This window comes from Ambystoma mexicanum, chromosome 9 (genome assembly GCF_040938575.1).
Source record: "Ambystoma mexicanum isolate Mex_15411 chromosome 9, UKY_AmexF1_1, whole genome shotgun sequence".
Lineage (NCBI taxonomy): Eukaryota > Metazoa > Chordata > Amphibia > Caudata > Ambystomatidae > Ambystoma > Ambystoma mexicanum.
Genome location: NC_090931.1, coordinates 899,398,879 through 899,422,388, shown reverse-complemented (window position 1 = coordinate 899,422,388; position 23,510 = coordinate 899,398,879). Strand labels below are relative to the sequence as shown.

The 23,510-nt window shown below is 50.0% G+C and overlaps 1 protein-coding gene across 5 annotated transcripts in view; it reads left to right on the top strand.

The window, feature by feature from the left end:
- Window positions 1–23,510, top strand: part of DIP2A (disco interacting protein 2 homolog A) — a 2,340,120-nt gene that overhangs the window by 2,008,813 nt on the left and 307,797 nt on the right. For all 5 annotated transcript variants that reach the window (XR_011274713.1, XR_011274712.1, XM_069616034.1 and 2 more), the window contains one exon: window positions 14,734–14,843. Coding sequence is in view for 3 of the 5 variants with exons in the window: in XM_069616034.1 (XP_069472135.1) it covers window positions 14,734–14,843 (110 nt within the window). In the remaining 2 variants the exon portion in view is untranslated. The remainder of the gene's footprint in view (window positions 1–14,733; window positions 14,844–23,510) is intronic.

Here is a 23,510-nt window from a genome sequence, read left to right as displayed (position 1 = left end):
CGACTCGCACTTTCAGTTTCGGGTCCTGCCATTCGGAACGACCTCCGCCCAGAGGGTCTCCAGCAAGCTAATGCTGGTGGTGGCGGCGCATCTCACGCAAGGGGGGGGGTTCACATCTACCCCTACCTGGACGACTGGTTGATCCGAGCGCATTCTCCTGAACAAGCTTTCGATCATCTCAGCCTCACCTGCTGCTCCCTTCACAAGCTGGGCTTCTCCCTCAATTTCAAGAAGTCTCATATGACACCTTCCCAACAGCTCCAGTACATCAGGGCTGTGTTGGGCACGTCCTTGGGGAAGTGCTCGCCTCCCAAGGTGAGGGCTCATCACCTTGTACAGATGGTCAACAAATTTCAACCTGTCCAGAGTCCGGCTTTCCCCATTCTTAATTCTTGCTCGGCCTCATGGCATCCTGCATTTTTATGGTGCCAGAGGCAGGATTTTCTGTGGTGGGCCAGCGAAGGGAATCTGATGAAGGGGGAGCCGTTTTGGCAACCGTAGCCGAAGGTGACGGTGGTGACGGATGCTTCCTTGACCTGGTGGGGGTTTGTCATTGAGGTCACCAGTTGCCTCCAGGCTATCAAGTGGCCCACCTCCTCCTCTCCCCCTCTAGTGATAGCTTCATACCACACCGCGGTTTCTGCTTCTTTCCATTTCAAGAGGTCTGCCCACCATGTCTCTATTCTGGGCCTATGGGTCGCTTTCCAGCTCATTGCAATTCTGCGTTTAGCTAGGATGTAAGCCAGGTCTTTCATCTTGCTGATGTTTCAATTTATGTGGTCTGAGAAAACACCCGAGCATGCATGCCCAGGCAGACCTCACGTCAAGCGTCACACCTCCCTCGGCCATTTTCGTCTTAATCTCTGCACCTCAGGGCAGGCCCAAAACATATGCAGCAGCCCTGCCTCCTCCTCCCCACACCTGGGGCACCTCTGTATGGCCGAGCCACCGAGCCTGGCTATTCTCCCTGGGGTCAGATAAGCTCTGTGGGTGACATACAACTGGATCTGCTGGAGTCTCGCATTTCGGGACACTTTCTTATGGTGTCTTTGGGCTCTGTCCCACTGTCCCTCTGTCATGGGTTCTCCCACCTCCTCCTCCCAGTCATGCCTCAGTTGGAGCAGCTCCTTCCCTGCCTTCGTGCTCAGGAGCTCATATATGACAGATATTTCGTGCCCACCCTCCGAGACATCATACATCATTTCTAGGGTGGCATCAGGTTCCTCTGCCAGCACCGTCTCAGGCCACCTCTCCCTCACCCTTTTCATGAGTCTGGTATAAGTAATATATTGGCCTCTGTGCACCCCAGTCTCCTCATGCAGCCTCTGAAATTCCAGTGCTTCCCCATCCTGCCATATGTCTCCGAGGGAGCCAAGGCCACAGGTTCCCAGTATCTGCGGACCCCTTTGAACAGTTGAGTCTTCCCCGCATAGCACCACCAGCGGGATCTGTTGAGAGTGCGGGTTTGGATTGCCCACAGTCCTCCATGCTCTACACCAAACTTCCCAGCCCAGCACCAATAGTCTTCCCATCCCTGCCATTTTAGTTTTATGCAGCCACACCGTCTCTCTGAGAAAGTATGGGGTCGAATCACCTTGCAGGAGCCTAGCTTCCGCCGAATCCTCTGAAGACAACCACCTGACCACATACAGCAGCTGCCCTGCTAAGTAATATAATTCAAAATTTGGCAGGTTTATGCCCCCTTGTCACATGAGTTCTGTAGTTTCCACAGGGCCACCCTATTTCTGGAGTTGTGCCACATGAAGTCCCTGCACAGGTTATGTAGTCTCACAAAAAAGCGTCTGGGGATCAGGTCCGGGACATTCACAAAAAAATGCAAGAGTCTGGGCAAGACCACCATTTTGAGCAGCGCTGCTCTTCCCATCATAGCCAGGGGTAGTCTAGACCAGAACCTCATGCTATTCTTAATTCATTCAATAGCTTTCTCCGTATTGTGTTTGTGCTCTGTCTCTATACTATGGTAAATGTTTACGCCCAGATATCTGAACGTCAGTCTGCCAGGGTATCTGCAGGATGTGTAGTCTTTCTAGTGGGATGTTCTTATATCTTCCCAAGGGAAACAAACTGGACTTCCCAGGATTCACGAATATGCCCGAAAAGGTGGCATAACGATCCATCACCTCCAACACATACTGCAAATTCTCCTCGGGATAGCGTAAGTAGAGGAGCCTATCATCTGCATATAGTGATACTAGGTGTGTTCCTCCTGTCGTGCGAATCCCCACCTCCCCGTACTGTTGCCTGAGGCAAATTGCCAGAGGCTCCAATGCCAGAATATATAACATGGGTGACCAGGGGCAACCCTGTCTAGTCCCACTGCTGAGTGGCCATTTATCTGAAATTATAGTTCCTGTTTTAACTCTCGCAATCGGGGAGTTATATAACAGCTGGGCCCACCTGATATATCCTGGTTCCATCCCATATCCTTTCAAGGTCGCCATCAACCACGGCCACTGCACTGAGTCAAAGGCTTTGACCGCGTCCAACGACACGATAGCCAGCTCGCTCGAGTCTCCCTCGGCTTGGTCAATGATATGGTGCAGCCTCCTGTGGTTGTCTGTGATATTTCTGCCTGGGACATAGCCTGTTTGATCTGGGTGTATCAACTTACCAATTACCCTCTTGAGTCTGTTGGCCAGCGCCGCCGTGAGTATCTTACTATCCTGGTTGAGCATAGACAGGGGCCTATAAGACCCGCACTCCACCTCTGGCTTGCCTGGTTTTAGGAGCGGGATAATCACTGCTTCTCAGAGGGACGCCGGCAGTTCCCCCCCGCTCGTAGGCTTCATTAAACACGGCCATCAGCGGCTGCTTGTATATTTTATAAAACTCACTGGGTAACCCGTCTGACCCGAGCGCTTTACATGTGGGCAGATGTTGGATCACCGCCTCCAATTCGTCCGAGGTGATGGGGGCCTCCAATTCTGCACGTTCTAGGTCATCCAAGGTAGGCAAGCCTATAATATCTATAGTTTCCAGTATTTCTTGACCCATATCTTCTCCTGCGTCTTCATATAATCGTTTGTAATATTTGAGGAACTCTTCGTTTACCTCTTCCTGTGTATTACATGTTTGACCTTCCACGTCTCTTACCTCTCTGATCACCGCGCGGGGGGGGGGTCTCACTCTTATATAGCCATGCCAGTAATCTACCCAGCTTATCCCCACCTGCATGTAGCCTCTCTGTATATTTCTTATAGTTTATCTTGCACAGTCTGTCCCAGAGTTCGCTGCAAGTCATCTGTAGTTACCCTTATCTTAACGCCGTTCTCTAGGGTAGTCCCCCCACCCTGTATCAGGCCTTCTAGCTCTCTTTCTGTTTCCTGCAGTTCCCGTTCAATGCCCCCTTGGAGCCCTTTGGATTTTGATATAGCTACCCCGCGCACCACCACCTTGAACGCCTCCCAAACTGTTGCTACAGAGCGTACACTGCCCGTGTTGGTTTCGAAATATTCCACCAAGTCCTCTCGAAAACCTGCGTCTTGTAGAGCCTCAGCTCTTAGCCTCCACGTGGCATTCGCGCTCTGGGGGGTTGGTGTTGCCACTCTGACCAAAGGTGAATGGTCGGAAAGTACCCGGGCTTTGTATTCCTCTCCCACCATCTCTCCCGCTATCTCAGTAGTGACAAACACATAATCTAATCTCGTATGAAGGTCATACGGAGCTGCGTAATGTGAGTATTGCTTGTCCATTGGGTGTAACCGTCTCAACACATTCTCCAGACCAAAATCTGTCAACAATGTCCTTAACGCCTTAGCCGCTGGTGCCGGCTTTGCTGGCTTGTCATCTGACCGATCTACTCTGGGGTTCAGGGTACAATTAAAGTCCCCTCCCCACACTGTGGCGCCACCCGCTAAGGGGCTGATTTTGCTATATAGGGACCTAAAATATGCTGCTGTATCGTGGTTAGGGGCGTACAAATTTACAATGTTCACTTCTCTGTTCTCGAGGAGCCCCACCACCATTCTACCTTCTGGGTCTGTTGTGGATCTAAGCAGCCGAAATGGCACATGTGGTGCCACCCATATGATCACCCCTCTAGCATATGCCGAGTATGTAGCTCCTATGACATTACCCTTCCATTTTCTCCTGACCACCTCCAGCTTCTCCTTGGTGAGGTGGGTCTCCTGTAGCAGAGCTATGTCTATCCGCATCCTCTTTAGGTACATCATCACTTTATTGCGTTTTAAATAACTGTTGAGGCCCCGCACGTTCCAGGTCACTACTCTGAGATTACTCGAAGCCATTGACTTGATGTCCCCCCCCCCCCGCTCCCTCGATGGCCCATTTTCTGACTCTTAACCCTCCCAACCTCAACAACTTCCCCCAACCCCCTTTCCCCAAACCCTTCCCCACTTCACACAACCCCCCCCCCCTCCCCTTCCTACCCCAACAAATGCCCAGCTCCATCCCTGGATCTCAGGCTCACCCGCGTTTGGCCCTGTCCTGTAAACTAAGGGCTAGGATCCTGCGGGGCTTCACCGGACTAACAGTGACCTAACTAAGCTTAATGCTGTGGGGTTCTAGGATTGTCTACCAGGAGCTCCCTCTTGTCTAGTTGAGATTGTTTGCTACTAGAGGATCATTCAAGCATATATTTTCTGCAAAACATTCCCCCGGTCTTTGTTTAATACTATATTCCAGTCCAAATGTTTTGTGCTATTTCGCAAGAGATGCCCCAGCTGCATGCTACTTATCTTCTGCGGCTTCTGGCTGGATACCTGGTTCCTGGGTGCGGCCCTGCATGTCCAGCCAGTCCATGGCGTCCTCCGGCGTCTCAAAAAACACAGGGTTTTGTTCTTATAAAACACTTTCAGTTTGGCCGGATAAAGCAGCATATATCTGTGGCCAGCCTCTCTCGGCCTCCTCTTCACCGACCCAAAGTTTGTCCTGCTGCGCTGTACGTGCAAGGTGTAGTCCGGGTACGCCGTGATTTTCGCCGGCCCTCTTTCAATCGTACCTCCCTTCCGGAAGAATTCTAGTATCTTCTCATGATCCCGGCAGTTTAGAATCTTTGCAATCAGCGGCCGTGGGGGGATCCCGGGGGTGGTCTCCTTGTCAAGGCCCTGTGCGCCCTCTCGACTGCAAACCCCTGGGTCAGTGCCCCTCCAGTTATTTCCTGCAGAAGCATGAGTTCCGATCTGTGAGCGGTACATGCTGCCGTGTTTGGGGCCATCTCCTTCTCCAAGTTTCCTGTGCGCTCAGCTACCGTCCTCACGTCCTGTCTCAGCAAATTGACTTCTTCCTGGACCGCTCCGATCTTGAGGTCCAGTCCCACTTTTAGATCGTTCATTGCCAGGCCCAGTTTGGTCTCCCAGGCAACTTTCAGGTCCGCAATCGCTGCGAGCACCTCCTGGATCGTGCCCGGTGTCTCCGCCGCCACTGCAGTAGTGTTGTCTATGCTTTTGCCCCCTTCTGTGCCTGGAGGTGTTTTTGCATAGGCGTCCAGCGTGGGCTGCTTGTTCCTGGGTCTGGCGATTTTGGTAGACATCGTGTTGCGCCGTGCGGGCGTGAGCCAGCAGTGCCACCCCACTCGCCACGGCCCATGTGTTACCAGGCCGCTCCCAGTGCTCAGCGGCTGCCTCAGCCGTATTTGGGTATAACCATATCATGCACCGCACATCTGGAGTGGGCTGTGTCCTCCCACGTACCAGCGCCCATGTAGTCTTGCTTGGCCAGCTCCTGCTATGATTCTGCTAGTGTCCGGTGGTTAAGTGCACATTCTGGCCCTGCTCTCTGCCACTCCAGCACTCTGGTGGCCCCGGGGCTCCTCGGCTCGAGACTTGTGTGAGGGGCTTCCCTCTGGCTCCTTGGCCCTCATAGATGTGCCCAATAGCGGGTCGGCCCCCCTTTGTCCACAGGCCGCCTTGTCAGGGTCCCCATCCGCCAGCATGTGCGTGTGCGCGGCGGTGGGTAGACTACGCGGGGGCTCGAGCTCGCAGGCCCTCTCCTGGGTCCCACTCGCCTGCTCCTACGCCCTTTATGCGCCCAATAGCATGGGCACACCAATTTGCACACTCCGGCCCGCGTAGTGCTCCTTCATCCGTTCCAGAGCAGGGGCCGTGAGACGGAGCTGGGAGCCGTGCCTGGGCTGTTCGCTCTCTTCGGCTCCTCTTGAGCGACCCCCCCAGACGCTGCAGCCTTCAGTTGGGACCAGGATACAGCTGGGGCCGCTCTGCCCGCTCGGGGTATTCAGTCGGGACCGCTCCCAGCCCTCTGGCACACCGGGCCCCGCGGGTTCGACGCGCCGTGTCCTGCGCCCTTGTGGGCCCCAGTGGAGCAGAGCCTCCGTCCTGCCGGGGGTCAGCGTGCACAGCTCAGCGCCCGCTGGGTCTCTGCGCAGCCAGCTTCTTCGGTGCAGGCAGCGCCACCTCTCACTCGCTTCCTCAGCACTCCTTTGTGCCCAGCAATCGGGGGTGGCGCCGGCTCCCGCCATGCTGCCGCTCTCCGCGGGCCGCAGTGCCCATGTCTGGGTCTAGCCGGGTCCGCCCAATGGGCCCATATTCAGAGCCTCGGTAGGGTTCAGGCGGCCACTATGTGCATCTTCCTCATGCCCAGTGCGCTCCGCCGCTATAGCTGTCTTATGGGTCCCCTCCAACCAACCGTGTCTTGTCCGCCTTGGGCCAGTCTCCTCTAGCAGTGTGGTGTCACGGTAGACTCGAGCCCAGTCATAGCTGCAGATTTTCTGTCTGCGGCACCGTGGTCCGTTTATGATCCTTTGTCTGCCGCCGGCCATCTTGTCCTTCTTCATGACGCGGGCACACAACTTTTCGCGAGACGCTGCAACTCGCTTATTACGCTGCTGCTTGCATATTCCAGGTGCCCAGAAGACGCTGCAGCTGTTCACGAGTCCGTGGGTGTGCTTGCAGCAGTCTAATATTCCTGCAAACTGACTTTTTCTCCAAGGATCGTTGTCGGATCACGGGAGCTCCTCCAGAGCTCGTCTTTCTACGCGGCCATCAAGCCACACCCCAACCGGAAGTGTGAGTTTTTGCTCAAGGGAATTTTCTCAGAGAAGCCTTACGGGATGCATTCGTCGTGGATTGGTCATTCCCACTTCTGTACGTGTTTCCTCCGGTCCCCGTCATTCCTCGGGTGCTGAGGAGGTTGCGGAGGTTCGGATCCCACATGATCCTCATTACTCCGGATTGGGCCACGAGAGTGTGGATCCAGACCTTCTGAATGTCCATCTGCCCTCCACGCCGTCTTCCCCACAGAGAGGATCGTCTCTCATACGAGGGGGGAGGGTCGGGTTCCCCATCGAGAGGTCAAGACTCTCAACCTTCACGCTTGGTTGCTGAAAGGTTGAGATACAAGGATTGGGACCTCCCAGATGACGTGATTGAGGTGTTGCTTTCGGCCAGGCGGCCGGCAACCCAATCCCTGTACTGTTGTCAGACGTTTTGCGACTGGTACAGTGGACACAATGTCGATCCTTTTCAGTGTTCCATTCCGATGGTTCTTGCTTTCTTTGGCCCACAGGGGTCTTCAAGTGGGTACCATTAAAGGTTACCTGGCAGCGCTGTTTATTTTCAAACGCTCATCTGAAGAATGTTCTTATTTTAAGATTCCCTTGATTTCCCAATTTCTTAAAGGGCTCACAAATGTGTTCCCGCCGTCCCTGTTTCAGGTGCTGGTTTGGGATCTGAATTTGGACTTGAAATTCCTGATGGGTGCTCCGTTTGAACCACTGCACTCTTGTCCTTTGAGACTGTTGTCTTTCAAGACGGTTTTCTTGGTTGCAGTTACATCTTCTTGCAGAGTGAGTGAATTGCAGGCACTTCAGTGTAAGCCACCCTTTACTGTTCCACAAGGATAGGGTTGTACTGAGGGTACGTCCGTCATTCCTACCTAAGGCAGTGTCTGAGTCTCATCTGAGCCACCTTTCTATCCTCCCCCTCATCCTGGTAAGGAAGAGGAGAGACTCCATAGGTTGGACCGACCCTAGGAGAGCTTTGAGCTTTTATATTTCTAGGATGTCCAGGGTCAGAGTGGACAACCAGCTTTTTTGTGGGGTACACTAGACACTGATTGGGCCAGGCTGTAACCAAACAGACCTTGTCCAGGTGGATTATCCTCACCATTACTGAATGCTACAGATTGGCGGGCAAGGACCTTTCTGAGGGATTGCAAGCTCACTCCACTAGGGGCGTGGCTACATCCACAGCCTTGCAGCAGTGAGTTCCTATTAAGAATATTTGTGACACAGCAACGTGGTCTTCCATCCACACCTTTGTCAAGCATTAATCCCTGGATATGCTGCATGGTCAGGAAATGGCCTTTGGTAAAGCAGTGCCTTATTCTGCCCTCTGATGGGGTATTCTAAATACTTCTCCCTCCTCCATTCACTGATACTGCTTTGGAAGTCTATCAAAGATGTGGAATATGTTGGAGGACACAATCCATTCGAAGAACAAGTTACTTACCAACTGGTAATGTTCTTTCGACTGGATGTTCCTCCAACGTATTCCACATCGCCCTCCCAGCCTCCCCTCTGAAGAATTTCCTATGCTATTGCAGCTTGTGTTCCCGCAAGGCTATGTGCAGTCAAGCAGCAGTTGTGTACGAGCATGTTACACGACTTGGAGGAAAAAACAAACTGAGACTACGGGTGCCGTGCGTCCTTTTTATAACATCCGGTGACGTCCCCCTCGACGGAGGCCTTCAAGTGACATAGACCCGACGCCATCGACGCAGGATGCTCTCTGCCGAAAAAAATTCCGAACCAGCACAGCTGTGAAATTACATGTCAAAGATGTGGAATACGTTGGAGGAACATCCAGTCGAAAGAACGTTAACAGTTGGTAAGTAACTTGGTCTTCTGAGGCTTGTGGATCTGCTTAGATCACATGCTATGCATAGGCCGACATCTAGTGGTAGCATTATTTGTTTTTGAAACTCGACAAGGGACGTCGCCAGGGCTTGCCAGTAATACTATCCCTAGTGTGACGTTCGCTGTACCCGTGGTCCTTCACACGTCAAGGTCCCACAGATTGTTTTTTTCCGCCATCATAGTCGGACACATATTGCGGAGTTCCTTCTTCTGGCTGATGCCATTATTTTAAAAATGTAAAGTTGGAATTTCTTTCTGTCCTTTCGAAGAACGTACACCATAAGATCTCTGGCGATGGCTTTCGAGGACAAGACCATTCATCGACGATGACTCCCCCCATCTCGACAAACTTTGTCTGCGGCCTATCTAGGCCCCATCGGGCCTCGGCCCTGTACAGGGGCCCCTGTATAGTGGGGGAGGTCATAATCCATTTCATTTAGAGAATGCATATTCCCCCCATACTTCCTTTTATTCCGCTAGGCTGCCATCGTTACTTACTATGGAAAATACACCTTTTAAATTCTGTCCTTCCTGTAGCAGGAAGTTTCCCTGGAAGGATTCACACAGAGTGTGTAACCTTTGACTCCCTAGGGACCACTCCGAAAAATAATTGAAAATTGGTGAACTCATTAAAAAAAACACGACTGACACGCTTCTCAAGGCAAAGATATCGAAAAACTCCAGCTCCTCAACGCCCCTACCCTCAAAATCACAAGGTTCAAAGGATAGGGAATACTCTGCCCCTAAGGACACCCTTCCAGGGGCAATGCACCACAAACAGCCCCCTGCTCTAGAGCCTTTGCCTGCACCTGCTCCCATATTGTTACCATCCTACCGGAACAGTTTAATAGGGTTATAAAAAGAATGTCTACTTTTGTTGACTTTCTAGATCAGCACCCAGAACAACTTACCAACCTTCAGGGGGCCCCTCAAGGGGAAGCAGCTAACAAACAGCCAGACGCCAAAAAAGCCCGCTTGGACCTATCTCAACCTAGTACATATCAAACCGTGTCTGATGACCTATTCTATTACGACACTCAAGGTTCCCAAGTCCCATTAACAGATCAAGGATACCAGGGGGATGTGGGGGATGCAGATCAATACTATGACGACGATGACGTATACATCATCTAATCCCCAGACCATACCGACCAACCAGTGTTTGATTCCCCTGTGGACGACCAGCTGCAGTATAATGATCTTCTAAAAGCTGCAGAACACTTTAAAATCGATACCCAGGAGGCTCAGGTTGATAAAGACTTTGTAGAGGACATCTTTTGGGATAAGAGGTCTGGAGCACAGTACATCCCATTGCTACAATCTGTCCAAAGGCGCATTCAGCCTTCTCTACTTCCCTCCAATCTGACAAGGGCAGTCAACCCACGCATTGAGAAAATGTTTAGGCCAGCCCCATCAGACCCATTTTACATTAGGGGGCAGCTAAAGCCCAATTCTCTAGTAGTGACCACCAGATGGAAGAGAGCGGGCACCCCTTTAGCGTCTGCCGAAGCCCCTCCTGACAAGGAGAGCAAAAAGATTTACACCCTAGACAGGAAAGTGGCTTCATCAGCCACCCACCAAGTGAGGATAGCCAACAACACTAAACTACTGTCTAGTTATAATTGGCACAAGTGGGGCGAGATCTCACTGTAAATAGACTTCGTCCCAGAACCCCTAAAGACACAGCTCTTACAAACAGTTGCGGAAGGGAGACAATTAGCAAGCTGCATCATTAAAAATAATTTAGACTCGGCAGACAATGGGGGGCAGATTGTGGTGGAAGGTACCCTCATCAAACGCCATGCATGGCTACATCAATCGGGTTTGAAGTTGGCGACCCAAGCCACCCTTTTGAACATGCCTATCGAGCCCAACGCATTATTCAGTAAAGTGGTTGAGGAAGCACTGAAATGCGCTAAGGAGGAATATGACACCCTCAAATCCCTGGGAGAACTCACAAACAAACCCTTTGTGCAGAGAGGAGGTTCTAATACACGCGGTTTAGAGGACAGAACTTCCAGCGGTCCTCCAACTACAACTACCGTGGGCAGACTTCATCCTGGGGTTCCTCACAAACAAACCCTTTGTGCAGAGAGGAGGTTCTAATACACGCCGGTTTAGAGGACAGAACTTCCAGCGGTCCTCCAACTACAACTACGGTGGGCAGACTTCATCCTGAGGTTCCTCACAGGAGCAGTCCTCCCAACTAAATTTTCAAAGGGGCCACAAAAGGTCCCGAATTAGAAGCACAGCCTCCTCCTCAAGAGGAGGATCCACCCCTCTGAAGCAATGACCACCCACTACAGGTCCCCTCGCAAGCCTCTCCAGTAGGAGGTTGTTTCTCATTTTACCCACGCATGGGAAGGGATCACCTCGGACAAGTGAGTACCTTCCACTGTGGCGGGGGCTATTGCATAGAGCTCATGCAAACACCAGCAAACCACCCGTCAAGACAAAGATAAACTGCGCAGGACAAACAGCACATCCTGCTAGAAGAGGTCACAGCACTACTGCTAAAGGACGCCATAGAAATCGTCATGGCAAACCAGGTAAACAAGGGTATCTATTCAATGTACTTATACCAAAGAAAGACCTAACAATGTGCACTGTCCTAGACCTGCGCCCTGCAAACACCTATATCAAGCCATAAAACGTTTGCATGACAATGCTACAAGAAGTAATCCTATTGGTAAAACAGGAGGACTACATGGCAACCTTGGATATGAAAGATGCATACTTTCATATTTCAATGTTCCCAGCGCACAGAAGATTCCTGCGCTTCAAAATTGTGAATTAACACTACCAATTCAAGGTGTTACCCTTCGGCATAGCCTCCGCTCCAAGGGTATTCACCAAAGTACTAGCGGTAGTGGTGGCACACCTATGCAGTGAATCAATCCCAGTGTACCCTTATCTGTACGACTGGCTAATAGCAGGGGAACCCCTCAAATTTGCAAGCAAAATACCCAAAGAACAATCAATCTGCTATTCCAATTGGGATTCTTGATCAAGGAGAAAAAATCATCTTGTTCCAAGCAAAATCAAACGGTTCTTACCAGCTATCATAAAGACAGGAGAGGGGCTAGTCTCCCTGTATAAACAAAAGAGTGCAAAACATACTGCTGCAAATACCCCAGTATCTAGCTGGTCACCAAATAACAGTACGCAAAGCAATGCGCTTGCTTGGGATGATTCCTTCATGCATTTTCCTGGTCCCGCAAGTACGGTTCCGCATGCGCCCAATGCAAGAGTGGTTAGCCAAACAGTTGTCTCAGGCAATCGGTCAGTGGGACGATCTAGTGTTTGTTTCGCTAACCCTAGTTCAAGCACTACACTGGTGGACAAAGGAAAACCTGTCAAAGGGAAAACCATTTCACAACCCTACAGTGCAAGCGATTGTTACAACAGACGCATTACTCACCGGGTGTGGAGCCCATTACCTTCACCACACAGCACATGGCCTGTGGAGGCAGATCACAGCCCAAAATCACATAAACCTTTTGGAGCTGCTAGCAGTGCTCAAAGCCCTACAAGCTTTTCAAGTGCACCTGTCAGGTCAAACAGTTCAAGTCCTCACAGACAGTACCACTGCCATGTTTTACATAAACAAGCAGGGAGGCACACACTCTCCAAGTCTGGCCAGTCTAACCTGAAAAATTTGGAAGTGGTCACTCAAGCGGAACATGTTCCTAGTGTCGCAACACGTTCCAGGGGAACTCAATTCTTTAGCAGACTCACTAAGCAGGGAGACCCTGCCAGAAGAGCATGAGTGACAGCTCAGCAGAAAAATTTCAGGCTATATAATTTCCCTCTTGGACTATCCTCCTTTGGACTTGTTCAACACAAGCCTAAGCACACAATGCCCAGACTTCGCATCCAGGTTTCCCCAACCCAGATCCAAGGGGAACGCCCTGTGGATGAGCTAGTGTGGGAAATGTGCTTAAGTTTTTCCCCCAACACCACTCCTCAGCAGGATAGTGCACAAGATGCACCAGGAGCAAGTAACTCTAATCCTGATTGCCCCTATGTGGGTGAGACAACCTTGGTTTCCGCCAATGGGCAAACTGGCGATGTGCAATCCAATCAAACTCCTGTGCCCCTTCAACACGCTCACCCAACATGGGGGAGGGGTGTCAACGTTACACCCACATCCTCAATCTTTGAATTTGGCAGCTTGGCTCCTGAATTCAAAGAGTTTGGTCATTTAAAACTACCACAAAGGTGTATGGAAATCCTCAAGGAGGCACGTAAACCAAACCAAACACCAGACACTGTTACTTTGTCAAATGGAAAAGATTTGTACTATGGTGCCAGTCAAATAATGTAAACCCTATCACATGTACTCCATCACACATTCTTCATTACATGCCACTTCTCAAAACAAGGTGTGCTGGTGGAAAGTCCCTGTTAAGGCGTTCATGGATGCAGTTAAGACTTTACCCCCCCGCATTTCAAACCCGCCCGCAGTGTGGGATCTCAATGTGATACTCCCAAAGCTCATAGCTCCTCCCTTTGAGCCTATGCACAAATCCAGCCTTAAACACCTAACATACAAAACTGCTTTTCTGGTGGCCATCCTCTCCATAAGAAGAGTCAGTGAACTACAAGCTTTGTCAGTGCAAGACCCTTTCTTTGTTATCAACAAAGACAAGTTGGTACGAAGAACAAACCCTAGGTTTTCACCTATGTTCAAATCCAAGTTCCATGTTAACCAATCCATTGAACTACCAGTGTTCTTTCAAAATCCTTCAAACTCAGCCGAGAAAAACCTCCATACACTAGTTGTAAGGAGAGCTGTTCTTTACTATGTAAACAAAACAAAACCGCTACGGAAAACAGACCAACTATTTGTCTCCATAGCACGTGGCAGGGACGGTGATCACGTTTAAAAAAAAAACGCCATCTCCAGATGGATAGTAAAATGCATACATCTTTTCTATTCTCTATCAAACAAAACTCTGCCTTTCACACCAAGAGCTCACTCTACCAGGGGTATTGAAGCTACTTTGGCCTTTATTGCAAACATCCCACTGGACGCCATTTGCAAACCAGCTACATGGAGTTCTATACATACTTTTACTCAGCATTACTGCATTGACATACATTCTAAAGCAGATTCACAGGTGGGACAAGCGGTGCTAAAACATCTATTTGCCGCTGTACCTTCTAACAACCCACCACCTTCTCCAGGCACTGCTCGCTAATCTATGCATAGCATGTGATCTGAGCAGATCCACAAGCCCCAGAAGGGATACATTACTCACCGTAATCGTATTTATGATGCTTGTACCTGCTTAGATTCACATGAGCCCACCCTTCGTCCCCTGTGGAGTAGAAGGTGCATAGATGTTTTCTGGCTTTACCTACTCTTATCTGCTTTATTACATCTGTACTCGCGCTACACTTTTGCTACCTCATGTCAGAGCAAAACAATCTGAGGGACCTCGACGCGTGAAGGACCATGGGGACAGTGGCCGTCACATTAGGGATAGTATTATTGGCACGCCCTGTCGACGTCCCTTTTCGAGTTTCGAAAACAAATAATGTACTACACCGCGGCTACCACTAGATGTCGGCCTATGCGTAGCATGTGAATCTAAGCAGATACAAGCATACGAAATACGATTATGGTGAGTAATGTATCCCATATATACACATGTACGCCATTTGCTTAGGCCTTATAGGTACTGAAAAGGTCAAATGATCCTGGGTAGTTCAGGTGTTAGTGTTCCTTGTCTGATATCTGTTCTGTCCCTTCATCCATCGTGCTGTTTTACATCCATCACATGCAATCCTTGTCTGTGAAATAGTGGTAAGTGTTTCTTTTCTGCAGGTCAGGAAGCTTTTACCAAACCCAAGTCTGTCTTTTCTTTAAACAGATGACCTGCCCAAAAAGAAGGTGCCGAATATTTATTGCCCTCCATCACCAGAGACCTTGGCCTACCTGGATTTCAGTGTTTCCACCACAGGAATCTTAGCTGGTGTCAAGGTAGGTGTTTTTTCCTACCAAAGCCTAATGTTTGTTTCCCCATTGTAAGTATGCTTTGTATCTAGATTGTATACTGTCTCTATGCCCCTTCTACACAAATTTATTGTTGTACTGATTTAATGTGGTATTGCCTTGGTCAGGATTGGTCTGGCATTTATGTAAAGCAGATTAGGGTAGTAATTGAGTAATTGGATTGTGTGAAAACCTGATGCTTGGGGGCAGATTCTAGGTTTAGCAGGCGATGGACAATGTGCAAAATTAATTTACCAGTGGGTTCACTTGTACATTGATGGGATGATTTATTTCGATAGTGTTCAGGTAGCCTGGTAGGTCGTTTGGGGGCTATTGATTTGGTGGGTCAGTTTTAGGTGGATGGGAGCATTTTTAGGGGAAGGTTGGGTTCATTGGTGATTAAATACCGAATTGAAGATGTATAGTTATTGGAATGATCATTGGTAAATAGGACCGTTTGCGTAAGGAACTGGTGATTAGCAGTTAGCCTCTAGTGGTTGGTTTGGTCCGGTGTGTGCCCACTGTAACCTGGTTCCCATTTTGCTACTGTGATCCCATCACGCCCACCGTGCTCTAATATGGACCTAGTGAACAGGGCATGCCTCGATCGACTTTACTGACTTTCATTGCACTTTCGCACCTCTGTGTAACCTCCAATCCTCGTGTAATTGTGTATTTGTCCGATGTGTACCCGTCTGTATCTACGTAACTCGCAACCTGTGGCTATACTCATGTAACCCATGTAATAAATTCGGGGTTGGTCATAGACCGGTTATTGAAAAGAAACTGCAAACACAAAGTGTAAGCTGTGCTAAATAGTTTTCTTTATTATGTGATTAAATAAATGTGCGTCATGTTATTTCACTTTGACATGTCACCCTGGGTATTTGTTTTGGCAGGTGCCAGTCTGTGGTCTCAGTGGGTGTCCTTTGCTATATATATATATACATATATATACATATATATATATATATATATATATATATATATATATATATATATATATATTTCTGAGGCTTGTGGAATCATAGGCCGACATCTAGTGGAAGCTGCGGAGTATTACAGTTTGTTTTTCGAACTCGAAAATGGGCGTCGACACAGGGCGTGCCAGTAATACTATCCCTAGTGTGACGTCCACTGTACCCATGATCCCTCACGCGTCGAGGACCCTCAGATTGTTTTTTTCCGCCATGCTGGTCGGAAGCACTGAGCCGAGTTCCCTGACTTAGTCAGATTTTGCTAATATTGTTATATATTTCCCTGTTTTTTCCACCTATACGTCGAGTCTCCGAACATCGACACTCGATGCCGGATCGGAGAAAATTCAACCGTCAGACTACAGCGATGGATTTCGGCCTCGGAAGGCCTCTGGCCTCGGTCTGGGCCTCGGAAGTCCTCTGGACTCGGCCCTGCAAGTAGGGAGAGTGGGGGGTGGCACATATCCTACACTCTGATTAATATAGGTACATTACATATATATTATATTCCTACACTCCCAGCCCGCTGCCACAGGGTGCGTATGGAGGGTACCCCTTTTCAATTTTGCCCCAAGTGCAACAGCAAGTATCCTTGGGTTGACAGACACGCCACGTGTAACCTCTGCTTGCCGAGGGACCACCCCGAGGTGAATTGCAGAGCGTGCAGTCGGTTTAAACCGAAGACCCTTAAGGACCGTTTGACAAAGCGTTGGGCCCACCACGTCAGGCGACAAGAGGCCATGGCCGCGGAGGGTGCCTTCAGCGATGCCGTACTTTCGGACGGCGAGGGCATTGTGGCGTCGATGGACAGCCAAGTGCAAGTCCCCGAACTCGGAAGGTTGTCCGGCAGGGCAGCTATGGGGAAGACCCCCGGCGACACGAGCGCTACCCACACCACTTCCAGCAAACAAAGGTCCAACCGAGACTCAACACGCACGTCGAGTTCTCGGAAAGAGGCACGTAGAGAACGGTCCACCGATTCAGTGTCCTCTGGGCGTTCGAGATCGCCTCATGACAACAGGCAACCCTCCACTGTTGCTAAGAGTGCCTGGCTCCCCTTAGTGACCGAGGTTCGGTCGTCGGAGTACGACGCCGACCTCTACCCACAGGCCGCACTCCAGGAGTTGGCGTCTGCAGGCAGCGCGAAGGCTGCTACCGAATCCCTTACACTCTCCAGAGACAGGGACTCTACCCCCGAATTTCGGCGGCAGGCATCGAAAAGCTCTGATAGGGCCCAAAAATCGGGGAAACACTCTTCCACCCACGGGGATGGGGGAAAACAACGAAGTAAGCTGTCCCATCCTACTTCCACTCCTAAACTACATTCTACTCCACCTAAACAGACGGACAAGTCTCAGTCTCTTGTCCCTAAGGCCCCTGTTCAAACCAGTAGGTCTAGTCAGGATAAAACAGGGAAAGCACTTCAGGAAAGAGTTATTCCAAGTTCAAGAGAATGGTCCAGTGATGACATAGACAGAGTAATGTCAAGGATGTCATCATTGGCAGATTTCTACACCAAAAACCCGGAACACTTTCTCTCTTATACCCCAGAAGGGTCAACTCCCTCAGGCTCTAAGGATCCAATACCCCCAAGTAAGAAGTCCCGGGGTGAAGCACCAACTCAGTCTTCAGACCCCTTCTATATACAGCCCTATTCTCAATATCAGGGAGATACATCCTTTGGTGAGGATCCAGACGTGGGCATGTTCGAAGAACAAACTGGGACAGGCTATTATGGGGATGATGAGGACCAAGAGGAGGAGGAGGACGACCCAGATACATACAGGATTCCCCGTTAGAGAAAGAGCCTGCGGTTACCGACTCCCCTGTCGACAACCAGCCTCTCCTGAATGAGGTCCTTTCCAGAGCGGCACAGCACTTCCACATTGACACCCAAGGTGCTCAGGAAGAGAGGGACTTTGCAGAGGAACTGGTGGGAGAAAGGAGACCTGTTGCTCAGGCCATCCCTATCCTTAAGTCAATACAAAGGAGGATAGACCCTTCCCTTGTTAACCCCAATCTCACTAGCGCAGTAAACCCCAGAATTGAAAAGCTTCAGGGCAGCCCAATCTGACCCACTGTACATAAGGGGACATCTCAAACCGGACTCCCTGGTTGTTACAAACACCCGTAAGAGGGGCGGGAACACCCTTGTCATCGTCCGAAGCTCCCCCTGACAAGGAGAGCAAGAAGATTTATGGGTTGGGCAGGAAAGTAGCCTCCACTTCCGCCTACCAGGCAAGGATTGCCAACTCCACCACCCTGCTGGCTAGTTACAACTGCCACCAGTGGGAAGAAGTCGCGGCTCTCATAGACTCTGCCCCAGAACCCTTAAAAAGCCAATTGGCATGAGTTTCAGCAGAAGGGAGAGCCGTGTCAGGTTGCATTTTAAAATCAACCTTTGTTGCCACGGATAACGCCGGCAGATTAATTGCTGAGAGCACGGTCATCAAGAGGCATGCTTGGCTACGGCAGTCTGGTTCCAAGGCCGAGACCCAAGCATCATTGATAGATAAGCCGGTGGAGCCGGATCTATTGTTTGGAAAGGCGGTCGAGGACGCGCTGAAGAATGCCAAGGACGAGTACAAGACACTCAAGTCCCTAGGGCAACTAACCAACAAACCCACTAACCAGAGAGGGAATGGCAATTTTCGTCGGCCTCGTGGACAAAACTCCCAAAGAGGCTCAAACTATTCCCAAGGCCAGGGTACTCCATGGAACACTAACCAGCAGTCTACCCAGAGTTATGGCAGGGGTAACAAAAGAGGTTGTGGTAGGGGTAGAGGCAGTCCCAATAAAGGAGGGGGCACGCCTCCACCAAAACAGTGACGCTCCGTTCAGGGTCCCTTCTCACGCATCCCCAGTAGGGGGACGCATTTCCATCTTCACCCAAGCTTGGGAAGGGATCACATCAGACAGATGGGTGCTGTCCACAGTGTCCGCAGGATACTGCATAGAACTCCTAGAACGTCCCCGAAACCACCCTCCACGATAAAGAATACACTCTTTAGACCACCAGAAGATCCTACTCGAAGAGATCGAAAATCTTCTCGCAAAGGACGCGATAGAACTCGTCCCGGGACGCCAGGTAAACAACGGTATTTATTCAACTTACTTCCTTGTGCCAAAAAAAGATTTGACAATGCGCCCAGTATTGGACTTACGGCCTGCAAACAAGTATGTCAAGTCCCAAATATTTTGCATGACTACTCTCCAAGAGGTAATTCCCCTCCTAAAAAGGGAGATTACATGGCAACATTGGATATGAAAGATGCCTATTTTCATATTTCCATGTTCCCAGCGCACAGAAAATATCTGCGCTTCAAGGTGGACAGTCAGCACTACCAGTTCAAGGTACTGCCCTTCGGGATAGCGTTGGCTCCAAGGGTATTCACCAAGGTACTGGCGGTGGCAGCGGCACACCTACGCAGGGAGGCAATCCCATGTACCCTTATCTGGACGACTGGTTCATCACGGGGGAGACCCCAGTAATTTGCAGGACAAACATTCAAAGAACTATCGACCTCCTCTTCGAATTGGGCTTCTCCATAAACGAGAAAAAATCAAGTCTGGTGCCCAGCACCTCCAAGCAGTTCCTAGGAGCTGTTCTAAATACTCAAGAGGGGTTGGCTCTTCCTTCAGAGGAAAGAATTCGGAATATAATACTGCGAATTCCGCAATATCAAACCTGTCGCCAGATAACAGTACGCAAAGCAATGTGTTTGCTGGGCATGATGGCGTCATGTATTTACCTGGTCCCCCACGCGCGCCTGCGCATGAGTCCCATGCAAGAATGGTTGGCGAAACTGTGGTCTCAGGCAAGTGGTCAGTGGGACGATCTAGTGGTCGTTTCGCCAACAATTGTACAAAGCCTCCACTGGTGGACAAGAGACAATCTATCCAAGGGGAAACCCTTTTACGATCCAGAGATACAGGCGGTAGTCACGACGGACGCATGCCTGACAGGATGGGGAGCTCACCATCTCCACTACACAGCTCAGGGTCTCTGGTCTCACACAGTGGCCAAGAATCACATCAACCTGCTAGAGCTTCTGGCAGTTTTCAGAGCACTTCAAGCGTTCAAGCCCCACCTACTTAACCTGTTGGTGCAGATCCGGATGGACAGCACGACAGCCATGTTTTACCTGAACAAGCAAGGAGGGACTCGTTCACAATTGTACAAAGCCTCCACTGGTGGACAAGAGACAATCTATCCAAGGGGAAACCCTTTTACGATCCAGAGATACAGGCGGTAGTCACGACGGACGCATGCCTGACAGGATGAGGAGCTCACCATCTCCACTACACAGCTCATGGTCTCTGGTCTCACACAGTGGCCAAGAATCACATCAACCTGCTAGAGCTTCTGGCAGTTTTCAGAGCACTTCAAGCGTTCAAGCCCCACCTACTTAACCTGTTGGTGCAGATCCGGATGGACAGCACGACAGCCATGTTTTACCTGAACAAGCAAGGAGGGACTCGTTCGCCAAATCTGTCCAGACTTGCCCAGAAAATTTGGATATGGGCACTGAGACGGAACATCTTTCTGTCATCTCAACATGTTCCAGGGGATTTCAATTCTCTAGCAGATGCTTTGAGCAGAGATCCCCTTCTGGAGGAACACGAATGGTGTCTACACAGAGAAATCGTAGAAGATCTCTTCTCTCAGTGGGGTTTCCCCACTATAGACCTATTCGCCACAAGCGAAAACAGACAGTGCCCAGGATTCGCATCCAGGTTTCCCCAACCAGACTCCCTGGGGAATGCCCTGTGGATGAACTGGTCAGGGATGTTTGCGTATGCTTTTCCACCAACTCCTCATCAGGAAGGTGGTGAACAAGATGAACCGAGTCGATGACGCTCGTCCTAGTTGCTCCCATGTGGGCTAGGCAACCGTGGTTTCCACACCTACGCAGACTTTCAGTGTGCGATCCCACCAAACTCCCGGGCTGGTACAATCTTTTGTCCCAGCACCAAGGTCAGAAGGTGCATCCTCTACCCAACTCCATGAACCTAGCAGCATGGCTCCTGAGGTCATAGAGTTTGGAATCTAAATTTACCACAGAGGTGTATGGACATCCTAAAAGAGTCTAGGAAACCGAACACGAGGCATTGCTACTTCGACAAATGGAAGAGATTCGTTATCTGGTGCCAGAATAAACAAATGAACCCAGTTGATTGCACTCCTTCCACAATCGTGACATACATGTTCCACCTGCTGGACGCATGGTTGGTTTTCAACTCACTAAAGGTACACCTGGCAGCACTGTCAGCGTACACCACCTCACATAGCAAAGTGTCATGGTGGAAGGTACCCATGGTTAAAGCCTTCATGGAGGGAGTAAAGAGACTTCATCCTCCTATAACTAACCCACCACCAGGATGGGACCTGAACGTGGTGCTATCTAAACTCATGGGCCCCCCTTTCCAGCCCAGGCTTAAGACAAGTCTCAAACACCTGACCTATAAGACTGCCTTCTTAGTAGCCATTACATCCATAAGAAGGGTCAGTGAAATTCAGGCTCTGTCAGTGCAGGATCCTTTCTTTACTATTCATAAGGATAAGCTGGTTTTACGGACACACCCTAGGTTCTCACCTAAGTTTATTTCTAAATTCCATGTAAACCAGTCCATCGAGCTTCCGGCTTTCTTCCAAAACCCACAAAGCTCGGCTGAGGTTAAACTACACACCCTAGATGTGCGTAGGGCGGTCCTTTACTACGTAAACAAGACCAGACCGCTTAGGAAAACAGATCAACTGTTTGTCTCCGTAGCCACAGGCAAAGAGGGAGATCACGTCTCTAAGGGTGGCATCTCCAAGTGGATTGTCAACTCTATCTAGTTGTGTTACTCTCTTTCTGACAAAACTTTGCCTTTTACGCCCAGAGCCCACTCGACAAGAGGCATTGGGGCCACTCTGGCTTTCATTGCGAATGTTCCCCTTGACACCATTTGCAAAGCAGCTACTTGGAGCTCTATTCACACTTTTACTCAGCACTACTGCATTGACACCCATTCAAAGACAGATACTCAAGTGGGACAAGCGATTCTAAGACATTTATTTGCTCATGACCCTTCTCAAATCCCACCTCCTTCTAACACTGCTCGCTAATCTATGCACAGCATGTGATCTAAGCAGATTCCACAAGCCTCAGAAGGGATACATTACTCACCGTAATCGTATTTCTGATGCTTGTATCTGCTTAGATTCACATGCGACCCACCCTTCCTCCCCTCTGAGAGAAGGCGCATGGATGCTTGTAGTTTTATCTTATCTATCTTCTATCTGTTTGGATCATCTGTACTCACGGTACTCCTCATGCTACCTCATGTCAGATAAAATACGATCTGAGGGTCTTAGACGCGTGAGGGATCATGGGTACAGTGGACGTCACACTAGGAATAGTATTACTGGCACGCCCTGTGTCGACGCCCATTTTCGAGTTTCGAAAAACAAACTGTAATATTCCGCAGCTTCCACTAGATGTCGGCCTATGCACAGCATGTGAATCTAAGCAGATACAAGCATCAGAAATACGATTACAGTGAGTAATGTAGCATATATATATATATATATATATTTTTTTTTTCTGAGGCTTGTGGAATCTGCTTAGATCACATGCTGTGCATAGGCCGACATCTAGTGGAAGCTGCAGAGTATTACAGTTTGTTTTTCGAAACTCTTAAAGGTGCGTCGACAGGGCATACCAGTAATACTATCCCTAGTGTGACGTCCACTGTACCCATATTCCCTCACGCGTCGAGGTCCCTCAGTTTTTTTCCACCATTCTAGACGGACGCGTAGCGGAGTTCCTCTTTCGGTGTAAAGCCATTGACTTATTTCAATTATTGATAGTTCATTCTTTCTATCCTTTACCTCCCCGACCGTCGAAAAATCACGCCGGTGAAGACAAAGAGACTGCCTGTCGAAAAACACCGCGACGGACCGTTCGGCCTTGGAAGGCATCCCCGGGCCTCGGCCCAGACAGTAGGGAGATAGCGGGGAGGTCATTTTAGGATGTATATGTCCCTTTTCCTACACTATTTTCACCCAGCTGCCATAGTTTGTAGTTATGGACAAGATCCCATTTAAATTTTGCCCCAAGTGCAATCGTAAATTTCCCAAGGTCGATGAGCATTTAGTCTGTAACTTGTGTCTCCCTAGAGACCACATTGAGGCGTCTTGTCGAGCATGTAGGCTCTTCTAGTCCAAGACTTTAAAGAACCGCTCCACAAAACTCCGGGCCCACTACGCCATCAACTCGAGGCCATGGAGGTATAAGGGGTTTTCAATGATGGCAGCAACGCTAGGTAGCGTCAGCTATCCAAGCGCAGGCCCCTGACCCCCGAGGACAGACTGGCGGCACTGTTGTGGGCACTACACCCGGCGGCAGAAGCACAACAAAGACATCCACCACTAAACGCATAACCACAGGTCGAGACTCGATACATGGGTCGAGCGAACGACAACATTTGACACCCAGGGAATGGTCTGTTGAGTTCCTGTCCTATGGGCACTCTCGTTCGAGATCGACGCACGGCTGGGCCCACCGGTCGAAAGGCGGCAGGGGTGTCGCCTGTAAAACTCCCTCCGAGGGCCGATCGTCCGCAGATGAGGCCTCGGCCATACCCACATCCAAAAATCGACGCTCGGCCTCAGATCATGTAATAGGCCCCG